The sequence below is a fragment of the Saimiri boliviensis genome, chromosome 4 (assembly GCF_048565385.1).
Source record: "Saimiri boliviensis isolate mSaiBol1 chromosome 4, mSaiBol1.pri, whole genome shotgun sequence".
Classification (NCBI taxonomy): Eukaryota; Metazoa; Chordata; class Mammalia; order Primates; family Cebidae; genus Saimiri; species Saimiri boliviensis.
The window spans coordinates 88,463,821-88,490,412 of NC_133452.1; the positions used below are offsets into that span (position 1 = coordinate 88,463,821).

The 26,592-nt window shown below is 56.2% G+C and overlaps 1 protein-coding gene across 3 annotated transcripts in view; it reads left to right on the forward strand.

Moving 5' to 3' along the window:
* The window catches only part of TTBK1 (tau tubulin kinase 1), a 46,973-nt gene that overhangs the window by 10,708 nt on the left and 9,673 nt on the right, over nucleotides 1-26,592 (forward strand). For all 3 annotated transcript variants that reach the window (XM_039467897.2, XM_074397825.1, XM_074397826.1), the window contains exons 5-13: nucleotides 116-256; nucleotides 1,103-1,207; nucleotides 1,593-1,658; nucleotides 2,096-2,188; nucleotides 2,275-2,400; nucleotides 4,349-4,503; nucleotides 5,975-6,206; nucleotides 6,471-6,646; nucleotides 9,745-10,306. In XM_039467897.2, coding sequence (XP_039323831.1) covers nucleotides 116-256; nucleotides 1,103-1,207; nucleotides 1,593-1,658; nucleotides 2,096-2,188; nucleotides 2,275-2,400; nucleotides 4,349-4,503; nucleotides 5,975-6,206; nucleotides 6,471-6,646; nucleotides 9,745-10,306 — 1,656 coding nt within the window. The remainder of the gene's footprint in view (nucleotides 1-115; nucleotides 257-1,102; nucleotides 1,208-1,592; nucleotides 1,659-2,095; nucleotides 2,189-2,274; nucleotides 2,401-4,348; nucleotides 4,504-5,974; nucleotides 6,207-6,470; nucleotides 6,647-9,744; nucleotides 10,307-26,592) is intronic.

The following is a 26,592-nucleotide window of genomic DNA, read 5'->3' on the forward strand; positions in this document are numbered from 1 at the left end:
CTGGAAAGGGGAGTGGGCACAACCCTTTGGGGTGAGGCTGGGAAGAGTATCATGGTGGTGGTGTCTGGGATTGCGGCAGAGGGTGAGTCTACCCCTCACCTCCACCCCGACGCAGGGCCGGAACCTGGCTGACCTGCGCCGCAGCCAGCCTCGAGGCACCTTCACACTGAGCACCACGCTGCGGCTGGGCAAGCAGATCTTGGAGTCCATTGAGGCCATCCATTCCGTGGGCTTCCTGCACCGCGACATCAAGCCTGTGAGCGCTGCCCCCGAATGCCTCTCTGTTCCCTCCTCCAAAACACACTCCCCAACTCTCTCCCTGGGTATCCTGGTTTCTCCTCCACAACCATGGTTGGGACTTGGGTTGAGACAGCCTCTTCTCCCTGAACCCCTTCTCCTCTCCCCTGCTCCCCAGGAATGTGCACCCCTGCCTGCCCCTTGGCCATGCCCAGTCCTCTCCTCTGTTCTTCCCTTCTGTTCCTTATTCCCCTCTGTTCTTTATTCCTTTCTGTTCCTTATTCCTCACCCCTGACCTGAGAGTCCCGGAACCTAGGAAGGTGAAGGGGCCGGGAAAGGATGGAGGGATGGAGGGAAGGGGATTGAGGGCTGGGGCTTGGCAAGGTGTTCCAAGTCGCTGATTTTGTGGCATCTTGAATCTTTGTGCTAGGAAAAAAACTCCTACTTAAAGAGATGAAAACTGAGGCCCAGAAAGGTTAGTTGAATGGCGCAAGGTCACCCAGCAGGCCTGCTGCCTTAGGCAGCCACAACAGTTACACCAAACCACAACTGCCCTGCGGGGGAGTCCCCAAAATTTGGAGCCGGACAGACCTGGCTGAGTCACCCCTTGCTGGGTGATCTCAGAGATGCTCCCTAAACTCTTTGATCTTCAGTTTCCTCTTCTCTAAAATGGGAATGATCACACCCACCCCTCAGATGTGAGGCCGTGACTTGGTGCACACATGTGAATACTGATGTTTCCTTGCGGGCGAGTGAATGTGGGGCTGAGGGTCCTTCACCAGCTGCAGAGCTGTTTCTTGGTGCCCCTTGAGGTGGCCCAGCTGGGGTTGGAGCCCCCAGGGCTCACAGCTGCTGTCTCCCCCAGTCAAACTTTGCCATGGGCAGGCTGCCCTCCACCTACAGGAAGTGCTACATGCTGGACTTCGGGCTGGCCCGGCAGTACACCAACACCACGGGGGATGTGCGGCCCGTGAGTACCGTCGGGGCAGGGAGGACAGTGGAGGATTCCCCACCTACTCCCAGATCTGGGACCCTTCACCCACTTTTCTTGCAGCTGTCTAAGCTGGCCTGGCCTGGTGTTGTCAGCGCCACCCAGCTCTGGGGTCCACACTCGGCCTGTCCGCTCTGTTAGCACGCACTCTTGGGGGATGCCACATCCATACCTTGTGATCCTCCTGCCCACTCTGGGCAGTGGGTAGGGTCAGCAGGCAGTTTAGGACTGGAAGGTCAGAGAGCAGGCCCACCCCCAGCTAGGGGAGGTGGTCAGGGTGAAGAGTTAGGCTTGGTAGCAGGGCTGAGAGGTGGCCGAGATGAGGGGCTACCGGGTGACGTTCTTGGTGGTCTCTCTTCTGCAGCCTCGTAATGTGGCCGGGTTTCGAGGAACTGTTCGCTATGCCTCGGTCAATGCCCACAAGAACCGGGTGAGTGGCAGAGCCCAGGCAAAGGGATGTGGAGGCGGGAGAGGCAAAGTCAGGGTGCAGTGTGCTGCTGGGGAGGGATGGGGAGAGGAGGGTGAGGTAGGGGCTGCAATCTGCCACCCCAGAGACCCTGAGCTGGAGGAAGCCTCCTCTATAGCAGGCTCAGCGTGGCCTTCTTCATTTGTTTTGGGAACCCCATTTTCTCTCTTCTCACTACAGACCCCTGTCGGGTGAGGAAGCACACACGGTAGTTCTGACTGTGGGACTCTGTGTGTATTGGAGGGCTGGGGGTGGAGCTGTGGCCTCAGGGAGACGCCAGCTGTGTCTTTAGGGGCCTGAGTGGCAGGCCTCCCTGACCGATGCCCCTCAGAGAAGGGGCAGCTGCCCATTCCCAGGGAAGGACCTGAGAGCTGCAGGTGACTCCCTTCCCCCACCCCCAGGAGATGGGCCGCCACGATGACCTGTGGTCCCTCTTCTACATGCTGGTGGAGTTTGCAGTGGGCCAGCTGCCCTGGAGGAAGATCAAGGACAAGGTGAGCCCCAGGCAGCTGGGTCTGAGGTGGCAGAGGGGGTGTGGGGGCAGCTGGGGCTCCATCTCCCCGTGGCCTCTTGCCTCCAGGAGCAGGTAGGGATGATCAAGGAGAAGTATGAGCACCGGATGCTGCTGAAGCACATGCCCTCAGAGTTCCACCTCTTCCTGGACCACATTGCCAGCCTTGACTACTTCACCAAGCCCGATTACCAGGTGGGCACCTGCTACCCTGCCCCTGCTCCCTGGACACCACTCCGTGGGTGACTGTGCCCCAGCAGACCCTGCTCCTGCCGAGGCTCCACGGCCCTGCCTTGCCCCCAAGCCTCTCCCCCTCGTCTTCTAACTGCACTAAAGGCTCTTGTGCTCTTGTGAACTAGTCACAGCCAAGATTTATCAGGAACACCTGTTCTCAGCGCTGTTCACTTGTTCACTCATTTACGCTTCCAAGCAAGCCTTTGATGATAACGAAGGCTCCTTATATTATTATTCCAGCTCTTTTTTTTTTTTTTTTAAGACATAGTCTTGCCTCGTTGTCCAGGCTGGAGTGCAGTGGCATGATCTCGGCTCACTGCAACCTCTGCCTCCCAGGTTCAAGCAATTCGCCTGCCTCAGCCTCCTGAGTAGCTGGGACTACAGGTGCCTGCCACCACGCCCAGCTAATTTTTGTATTTTTACTAGAGATGGGGTTTTGCTATGTTGGCCAGGCTGGTCTTGAATTTCTGACCTCAAGTGATCTACCTGCCTCAGCCTCCCAAAGTACTGGGATTACAGGCGTGAACCACGCCCGGCCCCAGCTATTAACAATTAATGAAGCTGGCCAGGTACGATGGCTCACACCTGTAATCCCAGCACTTTGGGAGGCCAAGGTGGGCAGATCACTTGAGGTTAGAAGTTCAAGACCAGCCTGGCCAACATGGTAAAACCCTGTCTCTACTAAAAATATAAAAATTAGCCGGGTGTGGTGGCGGGTGCCTGTAGTCCCAGCTACTCGATAGGCTGAGACATGAGAATTGCTTGAACTTAGGAGGTGGAGGTTGCAGTGAGCTAAGATTAAACCACTGCACTCATGCCTGGGTGATAGAGCAAGACTCCATCTCAAACAAACAAATGAACAAAAATAATCCATGAAGCCAAATGCTTTTAAGTACTTTACATGAAAACTCTGTGGGAGGCAAGTGGGATGATCATTCCGATTTCATAGATGAGGGAACAGAGGCCCAATATTGTGGTTAGGAGCAGGGCTGGGCTCAGGCACATCTTCTGATTCCGAGTCCAGTGCTCTTTCCAAGCCTCCATCACCACAGCCCATGGGACCCATTGTCCCTGATCAGAGAATGGGGGAAACAGCAGCATCATCGTTCTGCCTGGGATCCACTACGTGCCAGGCACAATGGTGTGCACTTTGGGAGCAGAGACAGTCTCAGGCACACAGGAGGCACTCAATCAAGTGGCTCCTGTCAGCAGAGAGAATCTGCCCTGTGCTCTGGAGACAGCCAAACCAGAGTGGAGTGTTCTGAGGACCCCAGAGGGTCTATAACTGTCTGCCACCTCCTGAACCCAGAGCCTGAAAGAGATGCCCTCTGATCTTGGCTTAGCCTCGTCGGATCGCCAAGGCCACACAGCTGCAAGCACCCCCCAGGCTGGGGCCCTGTGCTGGCTGCTGGGCACGAAGAGTTGGCAGACAGGCATGTGGACAATTCAAACTGACGCACTGTGTCCCGTAGGGCAGCTCTATGGTGGGGAGAATGCATGGGGAAGCTGCAGAGAGGAGAGGATGAGTGGGAGAGGTTTCCCAGCAGAGGGCAGCCTGTGCGGAGGCAGCGCCCCAGGAGTGGGTTTGGGAACTCCTGGTGGTTTAGGTTGTCGACATGGTGGAAACGGCAGAGGCGGCTGGGGATGGTAACCAGGGGACAGGTCTCAGAGGGTTCATGTCCAGCCAGTGGCACTTAATCCAATATGATAATTTACATGTTGATTTGCATATCATGTGCATGTTTTCATTTACAATCAATGTGCCCTTCTCCTTCCAATGCCCCCTCCAGGCCCATTCCTGTCCTGGAAGGTCCCTCTCTTCCCCCTGCAATCCCAGCAACTGCCCCCTTCCTCCTGGCTAGCCCCTGGGTCACCTCTCTGTCCTCCCACCCCCCCCCACCCCCTGCAGTTGATCATGTCGGTGTTTGAGAACAGCATGAAGGAGCGGGGCATTGCCGAGAACGAGGCCTTTGACTGGGAGAAGGCAGGCACCGACGCCCTGCTGTCCACGAGCACCTCCACCCCGCCCCAGCAGAACACCCGGCAGACGGCAGCCATGTTTGGGTGAGTCTCAGGAAGGGGACCTGCCGGCCCCTGCCTGGAGCTGTTATCCAGGAGGGCAGGCTGTCCTCTCTTTTCTTCCTACCTGGCCCAAGAGGGCAGTGGGGCTCTCCCCACTTCCTACCTGGCCCCAGAGGGCAGGTGGTTCCCTCCTCTCTTCCTATCTGGACACACTTGGCTGTTTTTCCTATTCTTGGTGCCCAATGGTGGAGTTCTGGAACTTGGGGAAATTCTGCCGTATCTCCACCCTCCATCTGAGCATAGAGTGGGCATCTTCCTCATTTGGAGTTTTTGACCTTAGTGGGTTCCCTGGGGGAGCAGGGAACTCTAAGTGAAATTACCTGAGCCTCACAGTTTCTCTCTTTCTCATCATTCATATGCATGAATTTAATGGCCATGTCTTAAGGCCATACACCTAAAAGTTACAGCTCCTGCCCTCTAAGCACTCTCAGCTGAGTCGGGATGTTTGAAATCAGTCGATGGGTCAGCATTTTGGAACCATGTGACAGGCACAAAGACAGAGGTGGTCTAGGGAGGAGCTGGAGTTGGAAGGGGCTCTCCACCCAGCCCCAGGAGCAAGCCGAGGAGAGAAGTGGGCAGGGGTTCCAGGGTCATCTTCAGGAAGGAGACTTCACAGGACTTGGTAGCACATTGCAATGCCCAGTTCCATACAGGCAGTGCTTAAAGAACTCCAAAACGTAATAATAAAAGAAGCTTAAATAAGAAAGATTTTAAGTATACATTCAGGGCAACTTCAAGCTATGCTCCCAGACTGCAAAATAATAACAAAAGAAAAGTAAATTTAAAAGGAACGCCAAAGTGATTCTCCTTTTTTTTTTTTTTTTTTTTTTTTTTGAGATGGAGTCTTGCTCTGTCGCCCAGGCTGGAGTGCAGTGGCGTGATCTCAGCTTACTGCAAACTCCACCTCCCAGGTTCAAACAATTCTCCTGCCTCAGCCTCCCAAGTAGCTGGGATTACAGGTGCGCGTCACCACACCCAGCTAATTTTTGTATTTTTAGTAGAGATGAAGTTTCACCATGTTGGCCAGGAAGGGCTCCATCTCTCGACCTCATGATCCGCCTGCCTCGGCCTCCCAAAGTGTTGGGATTACAGGTGTGAGCCACAACACTGGGCCAGTGATTCTCCTTTTTAGACCCACTCCTGGGTCTAAAGGAAGCCAGACGGGGAACACCAGTGGAAATCTGTCAGGGCCTTGAACGACAGCAGGATCCCCTAAGTCAACGGAGCTAGATAGTGACATTTCCTTTGTGGCCCCTGCTAGCTTGAGGGTGGTCTGGTCTCAGAGACTTTGTGCGCCAGGAATGGTGATGGGCCTGGACGCTCTCACCCCTGCAGGGACCTTCGCTGTGCCCACTCCCGGGGGTGGTCTTCAGGGCTGTGCTGATAGGAGGGGGCCGTGGGAGGAGAGGGCACCTGGCCAGCCTTGCCCATGGCTTCCTCCGGTCCTCTCCAGGGTGGTCAATGTGACACCGGTGCCTGGGGACCTGCTCCGAGAGAACACTGAGGACGTGCTACAGGGAGAGCACCTGAGTGACCAGGAGAACGCACCCCCAATTCTGCCCGGGAGGCCCTCTGAAGGGCTGGGCCCCAGTCCCCACCTTGTCCCCCACCCTGGGGGTCCTGAGGCTGAAGTCTGGGAGGAGACAGATGTCAACCGGAACAAACTCCGGATCAACATCGGCAAAGTAACTGCAGCCAGGGCGAAGGGCGCGGGTGGCCTTTCCCCTCACCCCCGACTCCCAGCCTTGAGCCCCCGCCCTGTTCCTCCTGAGTGCCTGGTCCCCAGCCGTCTGCCTGCCAGCCTTGCCTCTGTTTCCTGGTCCCTCCCCGCCCTAGCCTCACCACGTCTCCCATCATCATCCTCTGTCTCTGTCTCCTTCACCCTGAGGAGACCATCGGCCCACAGCCGCCACGTCAGCCCCAGCTCATGGCACTCCCCTCTCCTGCAGAGCCCCTGTGTGGAGGAGGAACAGAGCCGAGGCGTGGGGGTCCCCAGTTCCCCGGTGCGTGCCCCCCCAGACTCCCCCACAACCCCAGTCCGTTCTCTGCGCTACCGGAGGGTGAACAGCCCTGAGTCAGAGAGGCTGTCCACGGCAGATGGGCGAGTGGAGCTACCGGAGAGGAGGTGGGTCTGGGGGCTGGGGGCATGGTTGGGGCCTGAGGTCCCTCCGCCTTCACATGGCTGGTCTGGAGGAAAAGTTAGATGTGTGGCGGAAGTGGGCAGACCCTGGTTATACTTGGGCCTGAATCAGACTCAGTTGGGGCCAGAGACAGGGTCTGGGAGAGCCAGTGGGGGATCCAGAGAGGTCCTGGCTCATGCCAGGAAAGGGCATGGAGGGAGTGCAGGCTGCAGGAGGGACAGGCTGGGTGCTGCAGGCCCGGGAGGGGTGAGGGGTGAGTTGGTAGGTGGGCGCGTGTGCTTCCAGAACCTCTTCTCCTGGAGACTAATTATAGATGCTTCAGGTGCAGCTGAGGTAGGCTCTCCTCAGCTTTGGGGGAGGGGGCCTGGGAACTGCTGGAAGAGAGGATGGGCCAAGTTTTGGGGTTCAGGGCTGAGGGATCTGAAGTCACAGAATGGAGGGGACCAGTGGGAACCTGGTTGGTGAAAAGGAGCGTTGCAGTTGAGAACCTAGGTGAGCCTTGGGGAGGGGAAGGGAGGAGGGTGGGAGGGTGGTCTGTTGACCTCGGATGGTGGGTAGACAACAGGGGCCAGGGCCTAGTCCCCACCTGTGCCGATGGTGGGTGGGACAGCATCAGGTGGGGAGGCCCTTGAGAAATTTCCACCTTCCCTTGGCCTCTGAGTGGGACTTCACTTCACAGTAGGACTGGGGCCTTCTCTGAACCAGAAAAGGGGTCTCTTCCAAAGACCCAGTCCTGGGGATAAGAGGGGTATCCTTTCTGGCACCCACTCAGTGTGTCTCCTCGTGAGCAACCTCAGTCCTCACGCACACACTCACACAGCTTGGCCTACCTGGGACTGAAGACCACCATTTTCATCCATGGTAGCCTGCAGCCCCTCAGCATGCAGGGTCCTGGAAATGGAGAAATGAGGAAAGGCGGTTTGGAAGGGATACCAGTGAAGAAGAGAGGAGAGAAATGCCTTGAACGAGACAGTATTGAGGAGCTGCCTGCCTTTAGGGAACAAGAAGCAAGTTGATTTGGCTCACAGTGACCCCCAGTTGCAGGGGTGGTAGGGAAAGTTGAGGGCTGAACAGGATGTCATGGACAGCAGACGGTCTGGATGGCCTCTGGGGCTCTTGGGAGCAGGAGACAGTATGAAGCAGTTGGGATTCGGATTTCCCACCCCGCTGTCTCCTGTCTCCAACCCTCCGTCCGAGCCCCCACCACGCACACACTTGAGCACACATGCACGCACACACACACGAACACATACACACACACACACATGCACACACTCAAGCACCACTAGCCCTGGGACTTTGGCACCCTTTCTCCCCTTTACGTCCATCAAAACAAACTGTGCCTCAGAAACGAAATGGTATCAGCCGTTTACATGGGAGCATAAATACAAGGCCCTAGGTGGCCTCTCTCAGGGGTATTTTATTTAAGTCTTATTAACCAGTCAATAAAAATATTGCACACAGTCAGATTGGGCAGCTCCCACGTAGGCTGGGGCGAGAGTATTTTGAGAAAGCCCCGCAGGTGGTTCTCATCTGCACCCCTGCCTCTGCAGCTGAAGAGCTGTTGAACTACAGGCTCCATGCTGGGGAGAGTTAAAGTCAGGCCCCACCCCTACACAGCCTGAACATGAGGGAGTGGCACACACTCCAGATAGGTTAGGCCTCCGTGGCAGCTCTCAGTGGGGTACCCTGGCATTTGGGAGGGGGAAATTCTTCCTTGTATAGTATCCCCCACCCTATTGTAGAACCAGAAATACCATCCTCTTGGGGCTGGTATGGCCCCAAGTTGAGAGGCTCTGAAAGTAATGTGAGACTCACAGTACGGCTCAAGATAACGAAGCCAGGGACCGTGGCTCACACCTCAAATCCCACCACTTTGGGAGGCTGAGGCAGGTGGATCAGCTGAGGTCAGGAGTTCGAGACCAGCCTGGCCAACATGATGAAACCCTGTCTCTATTAAAAATACAAAAATTAGCTGGGCATGGTGACAAATGCCTGTAATCCCAGCTACTTGGGAGACTGAGGCAGGAGAATTAGCTTCAACCTGGGAGACGGAGGTTGCAGTGAGCCGAGATGGAGCCATTGCACTCCAGCCTGGGCGACAGAGCGAGACTTCATCTCAAAAAAAAAAAAAAAAGATAATGACAGAAGAGATACCCCAAGGCAGGATCAATGCCCCTGGGGTAAAAAGTCAGATGGGACCTGGTCCCTGCTCAGCAGAGCTCACAGTCTCCTGGGGAGACAGATTATGTGAACAGACATAAAGTTCCCCTGTGATGATAGAGACGCACAAATCACTAATACTTCTGGGATGGGAAAAGCAGGCACCTGCCCAAGGCCACAGCCGACCTGTATAAGACAGCAAAGGGTAGCAGGATGGGCTGTGTGTGGAAAGCAGTCCTGTGGGGAGAGGCCACATCAGGGGTAGGCCATAAGAGGGGAATCCGAGATGGGCTGGCAAGGGAAATAGAGAAACTGAGCTATAGCCAGGCTGCGAGAGGCCTTGAGTATAAACCAAGGAATGTGGACTTCGTTGTTGGGGCCGGGGATTCACTGGAGTTTGTTGAGCTGGGGCAAAGAAGGCCATCTTGGGGGTGATGAAACCAGCCAGGCAGGTCTGGAGGGTGGTGGCAGAAGAGGCTGGAAATCCCTCTGTACACTCAAGTGCCAGTTAGGTGTATTTGTCTGGAAGCAGCAGGAAACAGCCACTGGTGGGTGTGAGCACTGGACGGGCAAGAACAAAGCTTGCCTGAGGAAGATTAGCTTCCCTAGGTGGCCCAGGAGAGAGCGTGCCTTGCACAGAGTTTATTTTCTGCTTGTTTGTATTCCTGGAGCACAGTAAGCATTCAGAAACATTTGTTGAATCAATGAATGAATGAATGAATGAACTAACTAATGAACGAAGCCTTGATAGGAAGTGAGGTTAGAGGGTGACAACGTACAGGTAACTGGCCTGGCCCAGGGTGGGAGGGCTACTGCAGTCAGGAGGTTTCGGGAGTCACGCCCCACCCTGCCACCTGCATGGGGTCCTTGGGGGTCCAGCGGGCCCAGGCATTGAGCCCCATGAGGGGTGGCTTTGCAGGTCACGGATGGATCTGCCTGGCTCGCCCTCGCGCCAGGCCTGCTCCTCGCAGCCAGCCCAGATGCTGTCAGTGGACACAGGCCACGCTGACCGGCAGGCCAGCGGCCGCATGGACGTGTCAGCCTCTGTGGAGCAGGAGGCCCTGAGCAACGCCTTCCGCTCAGTGCCGCTGGCTGAGGAGGAGGACTTCGACAGCAAAGAGTGGGTCATCATCGACAAGGAGACGGAGCTCAAGGACTTCCCTCCGGGGGCTGAGCCCAGCACGTCGGGCACCACGGACGAGGAGCCCGAGGAGCTGCGGCCGCTGCCCGAGGAGGGCGAGGAGCGGCGGCGGCTGGGGGCAGAGCCCACCGTCCGGCCCCGGGGACGCAGCATGCAGACGCTGGCTGAGGAGGACCTGCAGCATTTGCTGCCCCAGCCCCTGCCACCCCAGCTGAGCCAGGCCGATGGCCGTTCCGAGACGTCACAGCCCCCCACGCCCGGCAGCCCTTCCCACTCACCCCTGCACTCGGGACCGCGCCCTCGACGGAGAGAGTCAGACCCCACAGGCCCGCAGAGACAGGTAAGGTTGGGCTTGCACCCCACTCCTCATCTTCAGATGCCCAGAGTCCTGGTGTGTAGGCCTGGGGAGCTCCACACGTGTGGGTACCACTGACCAGTAACCCAGCAGTCACAGGGCAGTAATGGAGGGAGACAGGTTTAAGGGTCTGAAACCATGTTTAGGGGGCAGGCGAGGCTCCCCAGAGGAAGTGTCCTCTCCGTTCTGGGTTGAGTCTGGCACTGTGAGAAATGAAGCCAAGTGACAAGGCAGGAGAAAGGCCTCGTAGGCCATGGGCACAGTGTTTTGCATAGGCCTGCAGCAGTGTGCTGATGGCACGGTACAGCAGACGAGGCTGCCAGGTCGGCCCTGGGCCCTGCCACGGAGGGCCTCGGGGCTACGCTAAGGGGTTGGGGCTTGATGCTGCAGGTTTGGCGAGGCACTGAATGTTTTTAAACAGGGGTGCAACATGATTGCATTGGTGCTGCTGTGTGGAAAATGGATTGAAGTAGCATGAAACTAGATGCAGGCAGGCCACCTGGCAGGCAGTGGCAGGAGAGTGCCCCAGTGGCTTGGGCTGGGGTGAGGCTGTGGATGTGGGGCAAGGTGGATAGTGCCAAGGATGTTGGGGAGAGGCCAAGAGGGCTGTGATGGAGCAGGGGCTGGGGCTTCTGGTGTCTTGGCTGATGCCCTGAATGGTTTTGAAGGGAGTGAGAATTCAGATTTAGATTTAAATACAATGACCCGACTAGTGCGGTGGCTTAGGCCTGTAACCCCAGCACTTTGGGAGACCAAGGTGGGCGGATCACGGGTTATCTGAGGTCAGGAGTTCGAGACCAGCCCAGTCAATATGGTGAAACCCTATCTCTACTCAAAATACAAAAAAATTAGCCGGGCATGGTGGTGCCTGCCTGTAATCCCAGCTACTTGGGAGGTTGAGGCATGAGAATTGTTTGAACCTGGGAGGCAGAAGTTGCGGTGAGCCAAGATCGCGCCATTGCACTCCAGCCTGGGTGACAGAGCAAGACTCTGACTCAAAATAAAAATAAAATAATAAAATAAAATAAAATAACCTCATGGTATCTAAGAGATGTTTATGTGTAAGCACCTGAGGCTCAGGAGAGGGATCTCAGCTGGAAATACAAATTTGGGGGTTTGGGAACCATGGGAGTGGGTGATGTTACCCAAGGGGACTGTGGAACCCAAAAAGTGAAGGTGGAAGCTGAGAGGTGCTCACATCTGGGGGGAATGAGAGGAGAAGGAGCTCTGCATGATGAGTGACAGGGAGAGGTCAGAGCATGGGAGGAGCACAGGGGAGAAGGTCCCCAAATCAGGGCAGGCAGGAGAGGTCTGGAGGGCAGCAGGGAGAAGTGGGAGGTGGTTCCCATGGTCAGGGCAGGCTTCATGGAGGAGGTGAACTTAGAGAGCCAGGTGGATGGCCACGGGGAGAAGTGGAGCCAGGGCGACAGACTCTAGATTGGGCACAGGGACCGGTGTGTTGGGTGCCCTCGGAGGGGCCAGTCTGGCTGCAATGGCACGTCCTTGTGTGGGAGGACTGAGGAACAAGGCTGGAAGGGCAGGGAGGGGCCAGATGGTGGCCAAATTGCAAAATGTCTCATGGTATTTAGGTTATTTTCTTCTGACAAGGACAGGGTGTCAGAATAGGCAGAGAGCCACTGGCCTGACCAGGCTTTGCTATGTGGGACAAGGCTGACCTCTGACCTGGGAAATGGACGACAACCACAGCACTGTGTGCCAAATGGGGTCCGTGAACCCCCAGAGGGGCTGGGGAGAGCTATGGGGGTGATGCTGGAAGGGGCTCAGGGGCTGCGCCGCATTCCACACAGTGGTCCCATGTTGGGGATGTGCACTCTAGGTGGCTCTGGAAGGTGCCCAGGTGTTGGGCCAGGGGCCAGTTCTACCACTTGCTCAGATTGGGAGGCCTTGCCTGGGATCACGTGGGTGCCCTAGGAAAAGCAGCTGTGGGCAGGACTGTGTTCAGACCCTATCCCTATCTAGAGGTCCCTTCTAGAAGAGAGGACCTCCGAGCTGTGATCCTGGGGAGTGTGCATCCCAGCCTTGCCTGGACACTGGAAACTGGGGGCTTAAAAAGTGGGGCCTGTGAGTTCCCACCCAGAGAGGCCCTTGCTGGCCTGAGTTGTAGATGCAGCCCTGGCAGCCCTGGCAGTCACATGGGCTGGCACAACTGTGTTGTGAACTAGCCATTGCTCCCACCACACCCAGCACCAGTAAGGAGAGGGAGCACAATGTGTTTGGGCTCCCTGCTCCGCTCTCATTCATTCATCCATACTCACTGAGCATCTACTGTGTGCCATGTACCACGGGCATCAGAGGTGACTTGCATCATAGGTTGTACCCGCAGGAAGTACAGGGTCTAGGGCGGGTGACAGACAGTGTCAAGAGAGAGCCCAGAATTAAAGTCAGGAGACGCAGGTCTGGACCTGACTCTGCAGGTCCTTCCCCAGCAACTGAGGGCCAGTCTGTCCCTTTCTGGGTCTCCAGGTGAGAGAGCTGAGGTTCCATTTCTGAGGTTGTTTATCTCTAAAGTTTTTCTTATCTGCAGATTCCTACCTGTGTCCTGGGACTCATCCTCACTTTGGGGAATTCTGGCCGAGGGGGTGGGGAGAGATTTGGTGGGATGGGGAAGCACAGGCCGATTCTGTAATCAGTCAGTCTCAGGCTTGGGTCCTCCTTGCGGCAGGGATGGGCACTACCTGTTTCAGCGATAGATAAGTTGTGTGTGTCTTTGGGGGTGAGGTATTTGTGGGCCTCGGGTTCCCCACAGTGTACAGAACCGAGGCTGGTTAGCATTCTGCCACTGCGCATGTGCGTTTGTGTCAGCAGAGCTCAAGCCGTGCACTGGTGGAGGGATGTGTCCACATGTATGTGCCTGCATGTGGGTGCACACGTTGTTGCATTTGTGTAGAATATGCAGCATGTCTGCAAGTGTGTACAGAACCACAGACGCCTAGAATGTCAAAGCATTGCTATTGATGATAACGATGGTAGCAGTAATTCTAATGACAACAATAGTTAGCACTTTAGGGTCCCCTACATGCCGGACACTGTCCTAAGAACTCTCATGTTTACATATATATTCCTCACAACAACACTATAGACAGGGAATCCTGATTTTACAGTAAGGAAACTAAGATTCAGAGAAGCAAACATTCTAGCCCAGCTGGTGACCACCAGTTGGTAAGTCTTAGCACTGGGACTTGAACCCAGGCAGCTCATTCCGAGATCTGAGCTCTGAGTCATTCAGTCTGAGGTCTGTGAGCTTAACAGAGAACGTATAGGCCAGAGAGAGCAGATGGTTTGTGCAGGATCAGAGAGAGCCTGGAGCATGTGTGTGTGTGTATGTGTGTGTGCACATACCTACTGTCTGGGCCACATCAGCAGGTGTGCCTGTGGGCTTATCAGTGTGCAGGGCAGCCTCTGTGCGTGCCTCTGCATGAACATTTGGGGTACAACATGTTTTGCCAAGCACTTTAGGAGAGCAGGGTGAAGCAGAGATCTTCCTTCATCAAGCATAGAGGAGCAGGGAGAAATGGACAGACCTATTTTTGCTTTGTGTCTTTCGGCTGGCCTGAATGAAGTGCTGAGCCCAGCTGGGGCCTGGGTGGGGCCTCCCAAATCTGGCTGCATCCTAGAATCACAGTTTTAGGGACTCTCCACCCACAGGTGGAGACCCTCTGCCGTTCAGGGCAGGAAGGAAGTCTCTGCAGGAATACCCTCTTCCCCGCCACCTGTTTGGAGGCTCCCTCTCTAGAGCTACCGAAGTTTTCTCAGTGCCTGATGTGTGAACTTCCTCATAACACCAATCATTTAAACTATGAGCACCTGCAACTCTGTCACCTGGACGTGTGGGAAGCCCGGGAGGAAAACAGTGTGAAAGCAGGCACAATTTAAAAATATCTATTGTTCTTTGGTGATAGTTTTTTGTTTGTTTGTTTGTTTACACACCTGGCTTTCTTCTCAAAGACATTTAAAGTGCAAATTAGGAGTGGTGGGGAAAGCTAGGGCAAGTGTGAAGGAGGCTAGCAGGTGTGTGACTTGGGGGAGGGCTGTTTGCCTTTTCGGGTTGTCTCTGGCTGATAGCACCACAGGTCAGCATTCCTGAGTACACAGACACTGCCGGGCAGCCACCAAAGCATTTACCTGCCATGTGCTGGGCAGTGCGCTGGGGGCTGGGGGACAAAGAACAATAAAGCTGCCCAGTCCTGCCTTTTTGGAGCTCAGGGTCACGAGGGGTGGGGTGGAGATGCAAAGGTCGAGAAAGATGTTTACAGCCGAGGTCCATCAGGAAATAACAGAACACTCTTATCTGCTAGAAGCGGGGAACTTGCAGGGGAGGAAGCTGGAGCAGTCTCAGAGGTGACATTTCACCACCTGGTGTTGAGGACAGGCAGGTGGCCACAAGTGGTGCCCCGGCTGAAGGGCAAGAGCACTCTGGGATTCAGTGCCATCCTATGAAAGTCTGCTTGGCAGCTGAGCAAACTCTGGCTGGAATGCTAAACTCGAGCACCCACATGTGCTGTGAGAGGAGGCTTTGGGCAACGATGGTGCCCCTGTCCCTTGGTCTCTCTGGGTGGGCCTTAGACCCCTAACCCTTAGTACAGATGGGACTAGCTCAGAAGGATCCTAGACTTGGCCAAAAAGAAGCTGAAAGGGAAATCAAGGTGGGAGCAAAGCCAGTCCTATTAGAATGTTCTCTCTCTGGCCTACTCTGCTGGAGGCTCCGCGCCAAGTCCCTTGTGCCTTCATTTGACATCAGCAAGGGATGCTGGAGCTCAGTGTCTCAGGCCCCCTCCTTTCTGGAGGAGCTAGCCCAGCCAGTCCTTGCTGCCCTCTATAAAAGCGATTTCAACCGGCCTCAGTCTCAGGAAGAGAGTGGGGTCAGGCTGGGAGAGGTTTGGTAACACCCTGGGCACCATTTCTACCCCCACGTGCCTGGAACACCTCCACTTCACTTGGAGGGCATGGAGGCACAGGGCAGAATTCTTCCTGAAGGTGACGAGGCAGCGGCTCCGCCCAGCCCGGTACACAGGCTGCCTGGTGGCTCAGCCTTTGAGGGGGCAGGGAAAAAGCCACTTTCAATAAATGACTTCAGTTTGCCCCTCCTCCCACGAGTCCATCCGTTTCCTCATTTGGAAGAGTGATTTAAAATTAGATACTAAAATGGCTCAGAGAGCACAGCATTTACTCCACGGCGGGCACTGTTCCAAGTGCTGCACATCTTATAACGTCCAGTCCTCATGGCCACACTTTGAAGTGGGCACCCCTGTGACCCCCATTGTACAGAGGGGGAAACTGAATCTCAGAGAGGTGCAGTAACTTGCTCAAGGTCACCCGATTTTAAGTGGTGGAGCTGGGATTCAAACACCAGCAACTGGGCTCTGGAGAGCCCCACCTTATGCCACATTGCCACCCAGATCCCAACACTTCCTGTGGAGAAGCAGGAGTGCCAAGGCGGAGGGGTGCAGGGAACGTTTCCGAGACCTGATGAGTAGCATGGAATGCAGCTGGAGAGACAGGCAGCACACAGCTGCCATCACATGGCAAGGAACTCTCTCAGAGCACAGAGCCACCTTCCCGAGAGAAAGGGTTCCCCAGTCCAGAAGAATCCTGAGCTAGGTAGGGCTAAGCCAGGAAGGCTTCCCGGAGGTGGTGAGTGGCCAAGGTCTCAGCAAAGAGGCCATGGTGTGAGAAGTGCCAGAGAGAAGGAGGAGGGGGAAGGGCGTTGGAGGCCAGAGCCTAGATTCTGAGGCAGGACCTCTGGGCGGGTGGTCTGCACCCTCCTCCACCCTGCCCGACCCCGCCCACTTGCCCGGGACGCCGGCGCCGCAGGGGCTGTGAGCGGTGGGTGGCCCCGGAGACGGAGCTGTCGAGTCTGTGCCTGACACCTCTTTTCCCTCCACTCTCTTGGTCTCTTTCAGTTGGAGGAGGACAGACTCTCGGGGCACTCCCTCCCGCGGTACAGCCCCCTGCGACGACTGGCGTCCTCCGTGTTCTCCTCCTCCACGCTGGAGACGGAGCATTACCCTCACCCCGGCAGCGGCGGCTCCTCGGGCTCCTCCGGTTCCCTCATTCAGCGCAGCCGCTCGGCCGAGAGCAGCCCCGTGCGGGCGCCCCACCGGCGCCACGCGCCCCTCGCTGCTGGCAACCACAGACTCGTGCCCTCGGTGCTCCGCATCTCGCGGTCCCAGCTGCAGCAGGTGTGGGCCCGGTTCACCCACAAGACCTAGGCTGGGCCCCCCCCCTCCTGGAGGGGGCAGGTGGGGGGGGTGGGGAGCAGGCAGAGACCACGGTTCCTTCCCAGGACGCAATAATCACACACTCACACACCCCATCCCACCCCATCATGCAATACAGCTCCCGAGAACGTTGGCCCAAGGTACTGTAATACTCCCACCCCAAGCTGAGTCTCCGTCCCACCCCACATCAGCTCCCTTTGTAGGTGCCAGCCAAATGGTGCAGGGAGGGGTGGGGGCTGCTGGTGCCGTTTCCTGGACAGGGCAGGTGCGCTCAGCTGGAGCCACTGGTGGGCCGGAGTCCAGTGGAAAGTGAGGTGTCAGGGAGATGAGGCCTGCAGGGCCAGAGGCACTCTGGCATGGGCTTTGTTATGTTTAATCTCTGATCTCTTGGCATGGTTGGGTCTGATCCACCCCAAGGGGCCAGCGGGAGACCAAGACCCTCCTTGTGTGTGGGGGGTGTGTGTGTGTGTGTGTTTGTGTGTGTGTGTCCTTGTGTCCCTGTGTATGGGATGGAGGCCAGGCCAGCCAGGTTTGGAATGTGCTGGGGAGTGTCTCAATGCTCAGTGATGGGGGGAGGCAGCCCTGTGACCTAGTGAGCCCTTCCCAGGTCATTGTTATTGAGGACAGAGTTCCTCCCTCACACATCTTACCCCAGGAAGGCTCGGTCCCCTCCCCCAAGACACCTGTGCCATCACTCCCTGGTAGGATTGGTTGTCTGTCCTCGGCACCTCAGGAGCTGAGGATGGACGAGAGGGGCCTGGGATCCACCTCTCAAAGCAGGCTGGAACCTAGCAGCGAGGAGACCCAGCTTAGCAGCAGTGGCAGCAAAGGTGGTTGTTAAGGATGAGGCGAGAAACTGTGCTCGGCAGCGAAACCAGTGTCTCAGGACAAATCCCAGGTGGGAGCAGCCCCACCCTCTGCCCTTCTCAGAGGGTGACTCATTCCTGTAGGTGCTTGGTCAGCCCCCAGGGATGGTGGTGAAGACACAGCAGAAGAGAGGCAGGTGGGATAGGGATCTGGACACATGGGGGTGGGGAAGGGTCAGGATGCCAGCTTGCTCATGCCTCTTCTGCCCATTTCTCAGCCCCCAACCTTCATTGCAGGGAGCCCAAGTTTCCCTTTCTTCATCCTGCCCATATCAGCCAGCACCTCTATTCCCCTGGGGAAGGGAGTAATAGTGAAGTGGGTACCAGAAAGGGCAGTGCCTGTATGGGGAGGGGAGGAGGCCCGAGGACTTGCAAAATGTTTATTTCAGTAAGACTGTGTCTGTATGTTTGCTTGTGTGCATGCGCATACACCTGTGTATAAGAGTGTGCTTACGAATGAGCGTTTGTGCATGTGGCAAGGCTGCCATGGATAAATGCTCAGGTTGTGCAACTTTGCAATTCCAGGAAGTGTCATTTGCACAGACCTCAATGTGACTGGCACGTGCGGAAGTTGCATAGTGCTCTATGAGTGTGTGTATGCACGTGTGTGTTAGGGAGCCAGAAAGACGTCTATGCAGTCCTTGGTGGTTCCCTATGTACCTACTCTCATCCCAGCTTCACTCTTCTACCCCTCTCTCCCGTGACCTCTTCTAGGCCCATCAATTCCCCAGATGTCTCTGGTTAGCGTAGAGGCCTCAGGGCCCCGGCCCCTGCCTGGGGGTGCCATAAGTGTGGCGGGCAGTGCCCTGGAGCCAAACTGTCCACACAGATGGCCAGCATCATGGTATGGCTCAGCCACACCATCCACAGGAGCCACTCCCTAGCCACACACTTCTTTCCCCAAAATCTTGTGTTGTAAATAATTTTATTTATTTATTTATTTATTTATTTATTTATTTATGAGGATGTCTGGGCCAAGAGCACCTCTCCATCTGGCAAAAGCCAGATTTGGGTTCTGATACTTGTGCCCCACCCCCACCCCCACCCCCACTTCAGCTGCTCACTTTTGAATCTCCCCAAACCCAAGCCTCTGTTGCCCTCCGGGCTGTTTTGGATGGCTTTTTGCACCCTGCTTAGGCAGTAGGTAGGAGAGGGTCAAGGTAGACCCTTTGGGAAGGGACAGAAAACAAAAAGCACAAAGGTGAGGGGGTGAGGCCGAACAGCGGACCCCACTCCCCTCCTGCTGGCACTGCCTCCCCAACCCCCTCCTCTTGCCCTCCTCCCATCCACCCCAGGTAGTGGCACGAGGTGAAGTAAAGGGAATCTGCCTGCCATCTGCTCGTAAGTCAGGAGCAATGTGGGCAGGGACCCTCCTAATCTGGGGTTGGATGAAACCAAGCACTCTGTTATCCAGCATTCCCTTCTAGAGGGTTCCACTACCCAACCCTGAGCACAGCTCCATCTCAGTGACCATAACCCTGAGGTACTCTAAGATCCCAAAGTGCCTTGTGATATATCAAAGATGACGGCACTGGCTTCAGCCTCATTTTAGCATCACATCCATGTTACTGTTTCCAACGCCTTTGGAGGTAGGAGATCCTGCAGCATTGAGAAGGTGGCTGAGTTTTCAAACATCGCCCCCCTCAGAACTGACATCTGTGGGAGACGGTGTGTCCTTTAAAGCAAGGCCACGATTCAAAGCATGTTGTCCTTTAGGGGGACATCTTTTTGTATATCCTCCATGGTGGAGGAGAGAGTGTTTTGTAAGCCATAAAGCGCTGAGCTAACGGGAGTTGATCTAAATAATATTATTTTTTTTTCGGGGTGGCTTTGACTCTTGGAAATTGCTAAGGTCATCTAAGCCACTTGTGTTGGATCAAGTTCACATGAAGCACGGCAGAGCCTGACGTGGTTTGGGTCGAGTTGCCTGTCTCTGGTTCCCAGGCTGTGTGGGGGCTGGGAGCCTGCAGTATTGTCACTCTTGTTTTCTGAAGCATTTCCCAAGAGAAGGCCAGAATGTTGCAAGATTGATATCCTGCTTGGGGAAAGCGCGTAGCCTCCTCAAGGTCAGCTGTCTGTTGCATTTTGAAAATGGTGTTTTCACACTTGATAGTGGTGCATTTAGTGGTGGCTTACAATTATTTGTGATTTTATTTAACAGTCACTGGCACACAGTGCATATTACGTGCCAGTCAGTGATCTAAGCACTTTACAACATTAACTTATTTAAACCTCATAATAGCATATGAGATAGATCCCAGTATTATCTGCATTTAACAAATTAATCAGAGCATTTTATTTACAAGAACATATGAAAAACCCACCCATGCTGAATAATCTGAGGTCTTGTTTAGTAGGATTTTGTGAAACGTCTTGGTCTGTGTATTGGTTGATTGATTGTCCTTTGCGGTGGGCTCCCCTCCTCAGTCTATAGAGAAGAGGGGAGTTGTCAGCAAGCCATATTTTCCTTCCTTTCCCATTCCCACATTGCCATGGATTGGCATCCAGATGGGAGTTACTCCAGAGTACTGGGGTTGGTTGAAATGACTGGACCTTGTCTCTCCAGAGACCCCCACCCCTTAATCCCACATGGCCCCAAGCATCCCACAGCAGTTCTGGAGATCAGGTGGGCAGAGCAGGTGTTAGCATGAGAAAGCAAGGACTCCAAAGCCTGATCTCATGGGAACTGGTGAGTTCCTAGGAGTCAGGCTCACAGACGGGGAAGACACTGGCATCTGTGAGCACTGAATGGGTGTCACCAACTCATACATCAACAAGAGCTGAATAGTGTCAGGGAAGTGGCAGGTTCGGGGACTGTGGTGAACAGGGGAACTCCCATGCCCCTGCCATCCTCAGCTCAACCCATTGGTGCCACTATCTTCTAATTTTTATTTGAAATCTCCCAATTTTTAATCGTTGGCATCTAATTTTAAAAAGAAAAATCACTCTGTGAACCAAACCAAAATGGTTTCCAGGCAGAGGCGACCTAAACTCATTCTGCAACCACTGTGAGCCTGAGGACTTCCCACAACACCCTCTCCCCAGACCTGCAGCTCTTGAAGGGTGACAGTGTTCCTCCCCGGGAACTCGAACCCGGCCAGTGGGGATATGTGATGTGTGCTGTGTGTATACATGTGGTGTGCATAAGTGCCTGAATGAGTGTGGGGGGCCAGTGGACCTTTTTGTGTGAGTGGGGGCCTCCTGGTAGGACTGGTATTTTCTCCATGGGAGAGGGCATGTTCCGAGGACCCTGGGTTGGTGACAAATGCTCTAGTAAATTCTCGATAACTTAATATACATCCCCCACGCACTCAAGGCAGCTTGGGTCACAGCAATAACCACTGAACACTCTCATCCCAACCGCTAACATCCTGAACCCCACCATCTCCCTTTGCATTTCCTGTTTTGGGGAAAACAGACATAGCCCTGCCCAGTGGGTAGGGAATGGTGGCACCTCTGAGCCAGGCTGGTCCCAGGACCCTGGACTGGCTCTCTCGTCTGCCCTGCCTAGTTCCCTTTTTCGGGGGAGGAGTGGTGCTGTCTTGCTCAGGCAGTGGTGGGGGGAGCCTTGGCCCCTGGGATAGGCAGAAGGAGCTGTGTAAATGTATCTATATGGAGCGGGCTGTGGAGAGGTCCACACTTCAGGAGGGTGTGGCTCTGATGGGGGTGGAGGTAACTCTAACTGTGTTGTGGGGTGGGGGGGGCCTGGAAAATGCTGTTTCCTCTGCTGTCCTTGGGTTGATGTGGTACTGGGGATGGAAGTATAGATCTCTCAGGAGGGCCTGAACCCCAGCCCACCCTACCCCAAACTCCACGTAGACCTGGGACACACTTAAGGGGCAGGAACCAGCCCACCCCGTATACAGTCAGCCCTTGAAAATGTCAAGCACCCTTCTCCCTAAGGGAGAGGCTCCAGGTTTGAGGGCCACGCCCCTCCGATGGCCCTCCGGTTCCCCACACACCATGCAGTGAGCGTCCCCGCCCTAGAGGCCCAGAGAGTGCCCGCCTCCTCCAAATGAGGGGTGGGGAAGGAGTGGAGAGGAGGGGAAATGGAGCCCGCAGGACTCTGAACCTTCCTAGACTCTCCTTCACTCCGCTCCGCCCTCGTTCCCACCATGCACCCTCCCTCCCTGCACAGGCTGTGGGGGTGCGGGCAGTGGGGTCCGCCTGGCCACGCACTAACCGGCCCTCACACACACTCACACCCACACTCACACACTCTCCGTCAGTAGCTACGCGCACTTTGCCCACTCTCCGGAATAGCTGCTCCCGCCGGGAGCACACCAGGACGGCGCAGCTGGGGTGCCCCCGAAGGTCCCCCAGTCAGGGCCTCCTCCACCTGCCCGCCCCCGCGGCCAGCGCCACGAATGTACGGCCCGCCCCCCACAACCGCACAGCGCCCCAGGGCCCCGCGGCGCCCCGCACTCCCCGCCGGACTTCGGCCCCGCCGCCCCCGCCCCACCCCACCGCCGAGGCTTTCCCTGGGTTCGTGTCCCTGCCGCCCCCGCCGCCCCCGCCGCCCCCACCGCCCCCGCCTTTGCGACCGTTTTCGTTTGCTTTTCCCTGCTGCCGGCTGGCAGCCGCTGGTTCCCTGGCCCCGGGGCGGGGGGCGGGCTGGAGTGGGGCTCCCCTCAGTGCTGCCAAGCCGGGGTGCAGAGGCGGGTGGGGGAAGGCGTCCGGCTAAGTCTGCAGGTTCGGAGGGCCCCGTCGCCCCACCCCTGACTCCTGTTACCTCACCGCCCACTGGGCTGTCCCCCACCCCCGCCCCAATAATTGGCCTTGCAATTGGATGCCAAAGAGCCCAGAGTTGAGGGGGGCAGAGCTTTGAGACCAGGTGTCTCAGAACCACCCAACAGCCCCCTTTTTGCCCACGCCCCGGTCCGCATCCCCTGCCCCATCCCACCCCACCACTGTGGGCCCTGGGGGTCCCCAAACATGCCCCCCACTTCTAGCTCTTCCCACACCTCCACCCCCAAAAATAAAACTCAGGGACCAACATCTGCTTCCTTTGCACTTGCTCCGTCGACACCGCTCCCGCTCGGAGGGGCTTCCGTGGGGGAGGGGGCGGGGCTCCGGGCCTCGGAGTTCTCCGTGTTGAGCGAGGAGAGGGACTGGCCCCTGCCCCCGGAGGAGCGGGACTGGTGGGAGAGAGAAACTCAGCACGGGGCCCAGCTGAGCCCCTGCCTCCAGGGACCCGGAGATCCCTCAGGAGACGCTTTCTAATTGCGGGGTGGGGGAGGGATGGGAAGGGGATTAGTGAGAGGGCCCTCTCGGGGGTCCTGAGTCCCAGTCGGTTTATTCCTGAGCCCTCCCCTCCCACGGTAAGTCCCTCCCTCGACCCCCCTTTTGTACCGCAATAATACTGTATTATACGCTTGCACTATTCCCCGACCCTGGCCAGCGGAAGCATGCACGAAAAACTCAAAACCACACACACACGCACACACACACGCGCGCACACACGCACACGAAGATGGGACGCTTTTTTTCTTCCTCTCTCTCTCCGGGGTGCGTCCTCCTTAGTGTACATAGCGGCGTCGGGGGGGTGGCCCCAGGCCCGGATAGAAAAGCATGCACTGAGCCCCCCGCCCCTAGACTGCGAGTACTGTACAAATCCAACACTTGAAACCGACACGCACACGCGCGGCGCCGCCACGGGGGTGGGACACGGACACGCACCCACACGCACACGGCCGCGCACGGGCGGGGAGGGGGCGCCCCGCCGTCACGCGTCGCTGTGCGAGGGATCTTGTGCCTTTTTAAGTCCCTGTATGTTAATGCAGACAATCCGGAGAGCTTGTGTACTACCAAATCCTGATTAAAGACGCCTTCCAGGAACCTGCGCCTCCGCCTGCTTTCTTTCACCCTCCCCATTCCTTTCCCAGCCCTCAGTGCAGACCCTGTCTCTGAGGCCGCCCGGCTGGGCAGATGGCAGGGGCTAGACTGTTGCCGACTCTGGGACTGAGGGGTGGGCAAGTTGGGGTCAGTGGATGAGTTTGTCCACACCTTAGCGGGGCAGCTGGATGAGGAGGGCATCGCAGAGGTTTGGGCCTAGTTGGACTTGAGTAACCCTCGCCCCGTTGGCAGCCTCCTTTCACGGAGCAGGTGGGAAGGGAAGGGGTGAGTGGACTCTGGGCTCTGGGGCTCAACTCCAAATTGCTAACTTCCGGGTGGGGATGGACGAGGCGTTCAAGTAGGCTGGAGTGCAGTGGTGCAGTCTCGGCTCACTGCAACCTCCACCTCCTGGTTTCAAGGGATTCTCCTGCCTCAGTAGCTTGGACTGTAGGCGCTCGCCACCACATCCAACAAATTTTTGTATTTTTAGTAGAGACAGGGTTTCACCATGTTGGCTAGGATCATCTTAATCTCCTGACCTCTTGATCCACCACCTTGGCCTCCCAAAGTGCTGGGATCACAGGTGTGAGCCACCGCACGCAGCCGGATCCGGCTTTTGAGATCAAGTGTGTGGTGGGGCTGGGAAGCTAGGATACCAGAAGCCTGTGAGAGGACACCGCACTGAGGGGCCTCCCCCTGCCCCTCTGCTACGATGGGTGATCTGAGAGATACGGGAGAGGCAGTCCTGGCCTTGGGGGTGCCAGGGTGGGAGTGGCCTGCCAAGGAGGGACGCTGAGACTGCCAAGCATGGACTGTGAGAACCTGGGGTGGGGTGTACAGGGATGGAATGTGGGTTGAAGGAAAACTTGGTCAGCAAGAGCAGTGGGCCACTAAGAAGGAAAAATGGTAGACTTCTAAGACTGCAGAGAGAGGATTAAGGTGAGGAGGACAAAGTAAAAGAGGAAGGTCCCCCATCCCCGCCCCATCCTGGCACACTGCCAAACAGGAAGGCAAAAGGGCAAGCTACAGCTGCATTCCTGAAGCCCTGGGGCATTTAGAAGATGCCCCCCACAGATTGTCAGCTCCTTGGCCTGAGTCAGGCAGGGGTGGTTTGGCGACACTGAGATGCGGGGTCAAGTGTGTGCAGTTCTGCATAGACCCAGGGTAGGTAGCCACGTTCCCACGTCATCTTACCCCTTCTGCCACCTTCCCCTTCCCTGGCACTCCTGGGTGTGGGGTGGGGTGGAGGGAGGGCTCTTGGCCTGGCAGAGATGCTTGGAGAGTGATAATGCAGACAAACAGATGGAGGTGGAGGATCTGGGAAAGGTGGTGCTGGGCTGCGGAGCTGACAGAGGTGATGCCAGGCACATCTCATCTCCTGGCAGGTGGACAGGGTCATGGGGAGTGGTTCCTTCCTAGTGGAGGAGAGGATGTGGGAGGCGTGCACCAGGCAGTTTCCGAGAGAGGAAGAGGAACTGCTGTGAGAGGCACAAGCCCCCCCACCTCAGCATGGGACAAGTTGGGTGCAGGGCCCACCCTCCCACTTTCACCACTCATCCCTGCCCAGCCCTGCTTCTTCACCTCTGGACCATGGGCCAGGGTGCAGTGCCTGAAGTCTGGGCTTGGCTGTGGTCCAGGCAGGAGTGGCTCTGTGCACCCTGTGTGGGGATTAAGAATGGGGCCATGTGGAGCCCAGTCCCCAGTGTCATGTCAGAGAACTTTCCCCAAGGCCATGAGAGCCCTGTTTTGCTGGTGGCAACTGAAGATCAGAGTCAGGCCCATCCTCTCCCTTCACTTTTCCTCCTGACTGGAGTAAACGTGGACTTGGGCTGGGCTCTGGAGCTGGTGGGGCCTAGCCCTCCAGATGGGGCTCAGTGGATCCTGGGGAAGGGCTGGGGCTTCCATTCTCTCTGAGGGTCTCAGTTTGATTGGCCTGTCTTCTTCCTGTTCCCCACGGCCCAACCCTTACCATATATGCCTTCGGCTGAACTCTGAATCACTAAGGAGCGTTAAAACAGCCAGATTTCTGGGCCTCACCTCTGACCTACAGAATCAGGGGGTAGGACCCAGGGCTGTGCATTTTTAAAAAGCAATTCTGGACAATGCTGTGTCAAGCCAGACCTGGGAACCACAATAAGCAGATTAGAATCCTAAAGGTTGCTGCCCTGAGAAAGGAGAAAGAAGGTATGAACTTTTCAGACAGTTAAAGGGCCAGGCACACTGAAGGTGTCTGTGGATCACTGGCTGAGTGAATGAACTCGAGATCAAACAGGCAAATGAATGAACAACTCACTGGGCATCCAGGAGAGGCAGGGAGAAGGTCAGGCTATTCTCTGAGGAGTGAGGAACTTGAGCCCAGGCTCTGCCCCTCCCCAGCCCAGAGTCAGATGAGGGAAGGGCAGAGGGACTTTGAAACCAAAAACCCAGCATGCCTGGGTTGGTGTGGGGGTGGCAGTGATCCTTAGGGCAAAGTTGTCCTCACTCCGACTTCCAGGGCTCTTCCTCCCAAAAGGCAGAGGGTTCCAGGTCTCCCCATATGGCTCTGAGTGGGAGACACTGGAAAGAGTTTCGGGTCCTGGGCCACCCTGGTGGATGTGCTTCACAACCTGGACCAATACCCAAGTCCATGCCCCTTGCTGTGCCTCAGTTTCCCAGTCTGGTTTTATGACTGATCATTGATTTCCAATTCTCATTCCTCTTCTCTCCCAGGTAGTAGGAGGGGAGGGGCTTGGAGGCAGAAGGAGAAAGGGTTCCACCTACAACCATCCAATGTGAACACTCCGTGTGTGTGTGTGTGTGTGTGTGTGTGTGTGTGTGTGTGTGTGTGTGTTGGAAGGGATCTCAGCCTCTATATGGGGACTTTTCAGAGAGATTCAGGGCCTGGTCAGAGAGCAAAGGAAACAGTGTCTCTAACCAAGGTGTCAGAGATTAGATAGGGACAATGGGCAGAGGTTCTGTGGAGAATGGGGTGGCCTGGTGGAGTTAAAGGCCATCCCTACTGGACAGGATGTGTCTGCTGCCAGTTGGGTGAGTTCAAAGGTGGTTGGGAGAGAAACATGCTCAGAGCTCTCTGTCTGCCTGCCTGTCCCTGACTCTCAGCGCCAGCACCCACCCACCCCACGGTCCCCACGCACCCGGGAACTTACAGCAGCCCCTCCACCTCTGCAAAGCCATTTTCTCTCGCTGCAAAGTTGATGATGAGCAAAGTGTCCAGGAACAAGGCCTGGCAGAGTTAGTACTTAGTGTTTGCTAGATGAATGAATGGATTAATGAGAACGAATATGGTGTAGAAAAAGAAAATTCTCTGGACACTTCCAGCCTAGATGTGGAG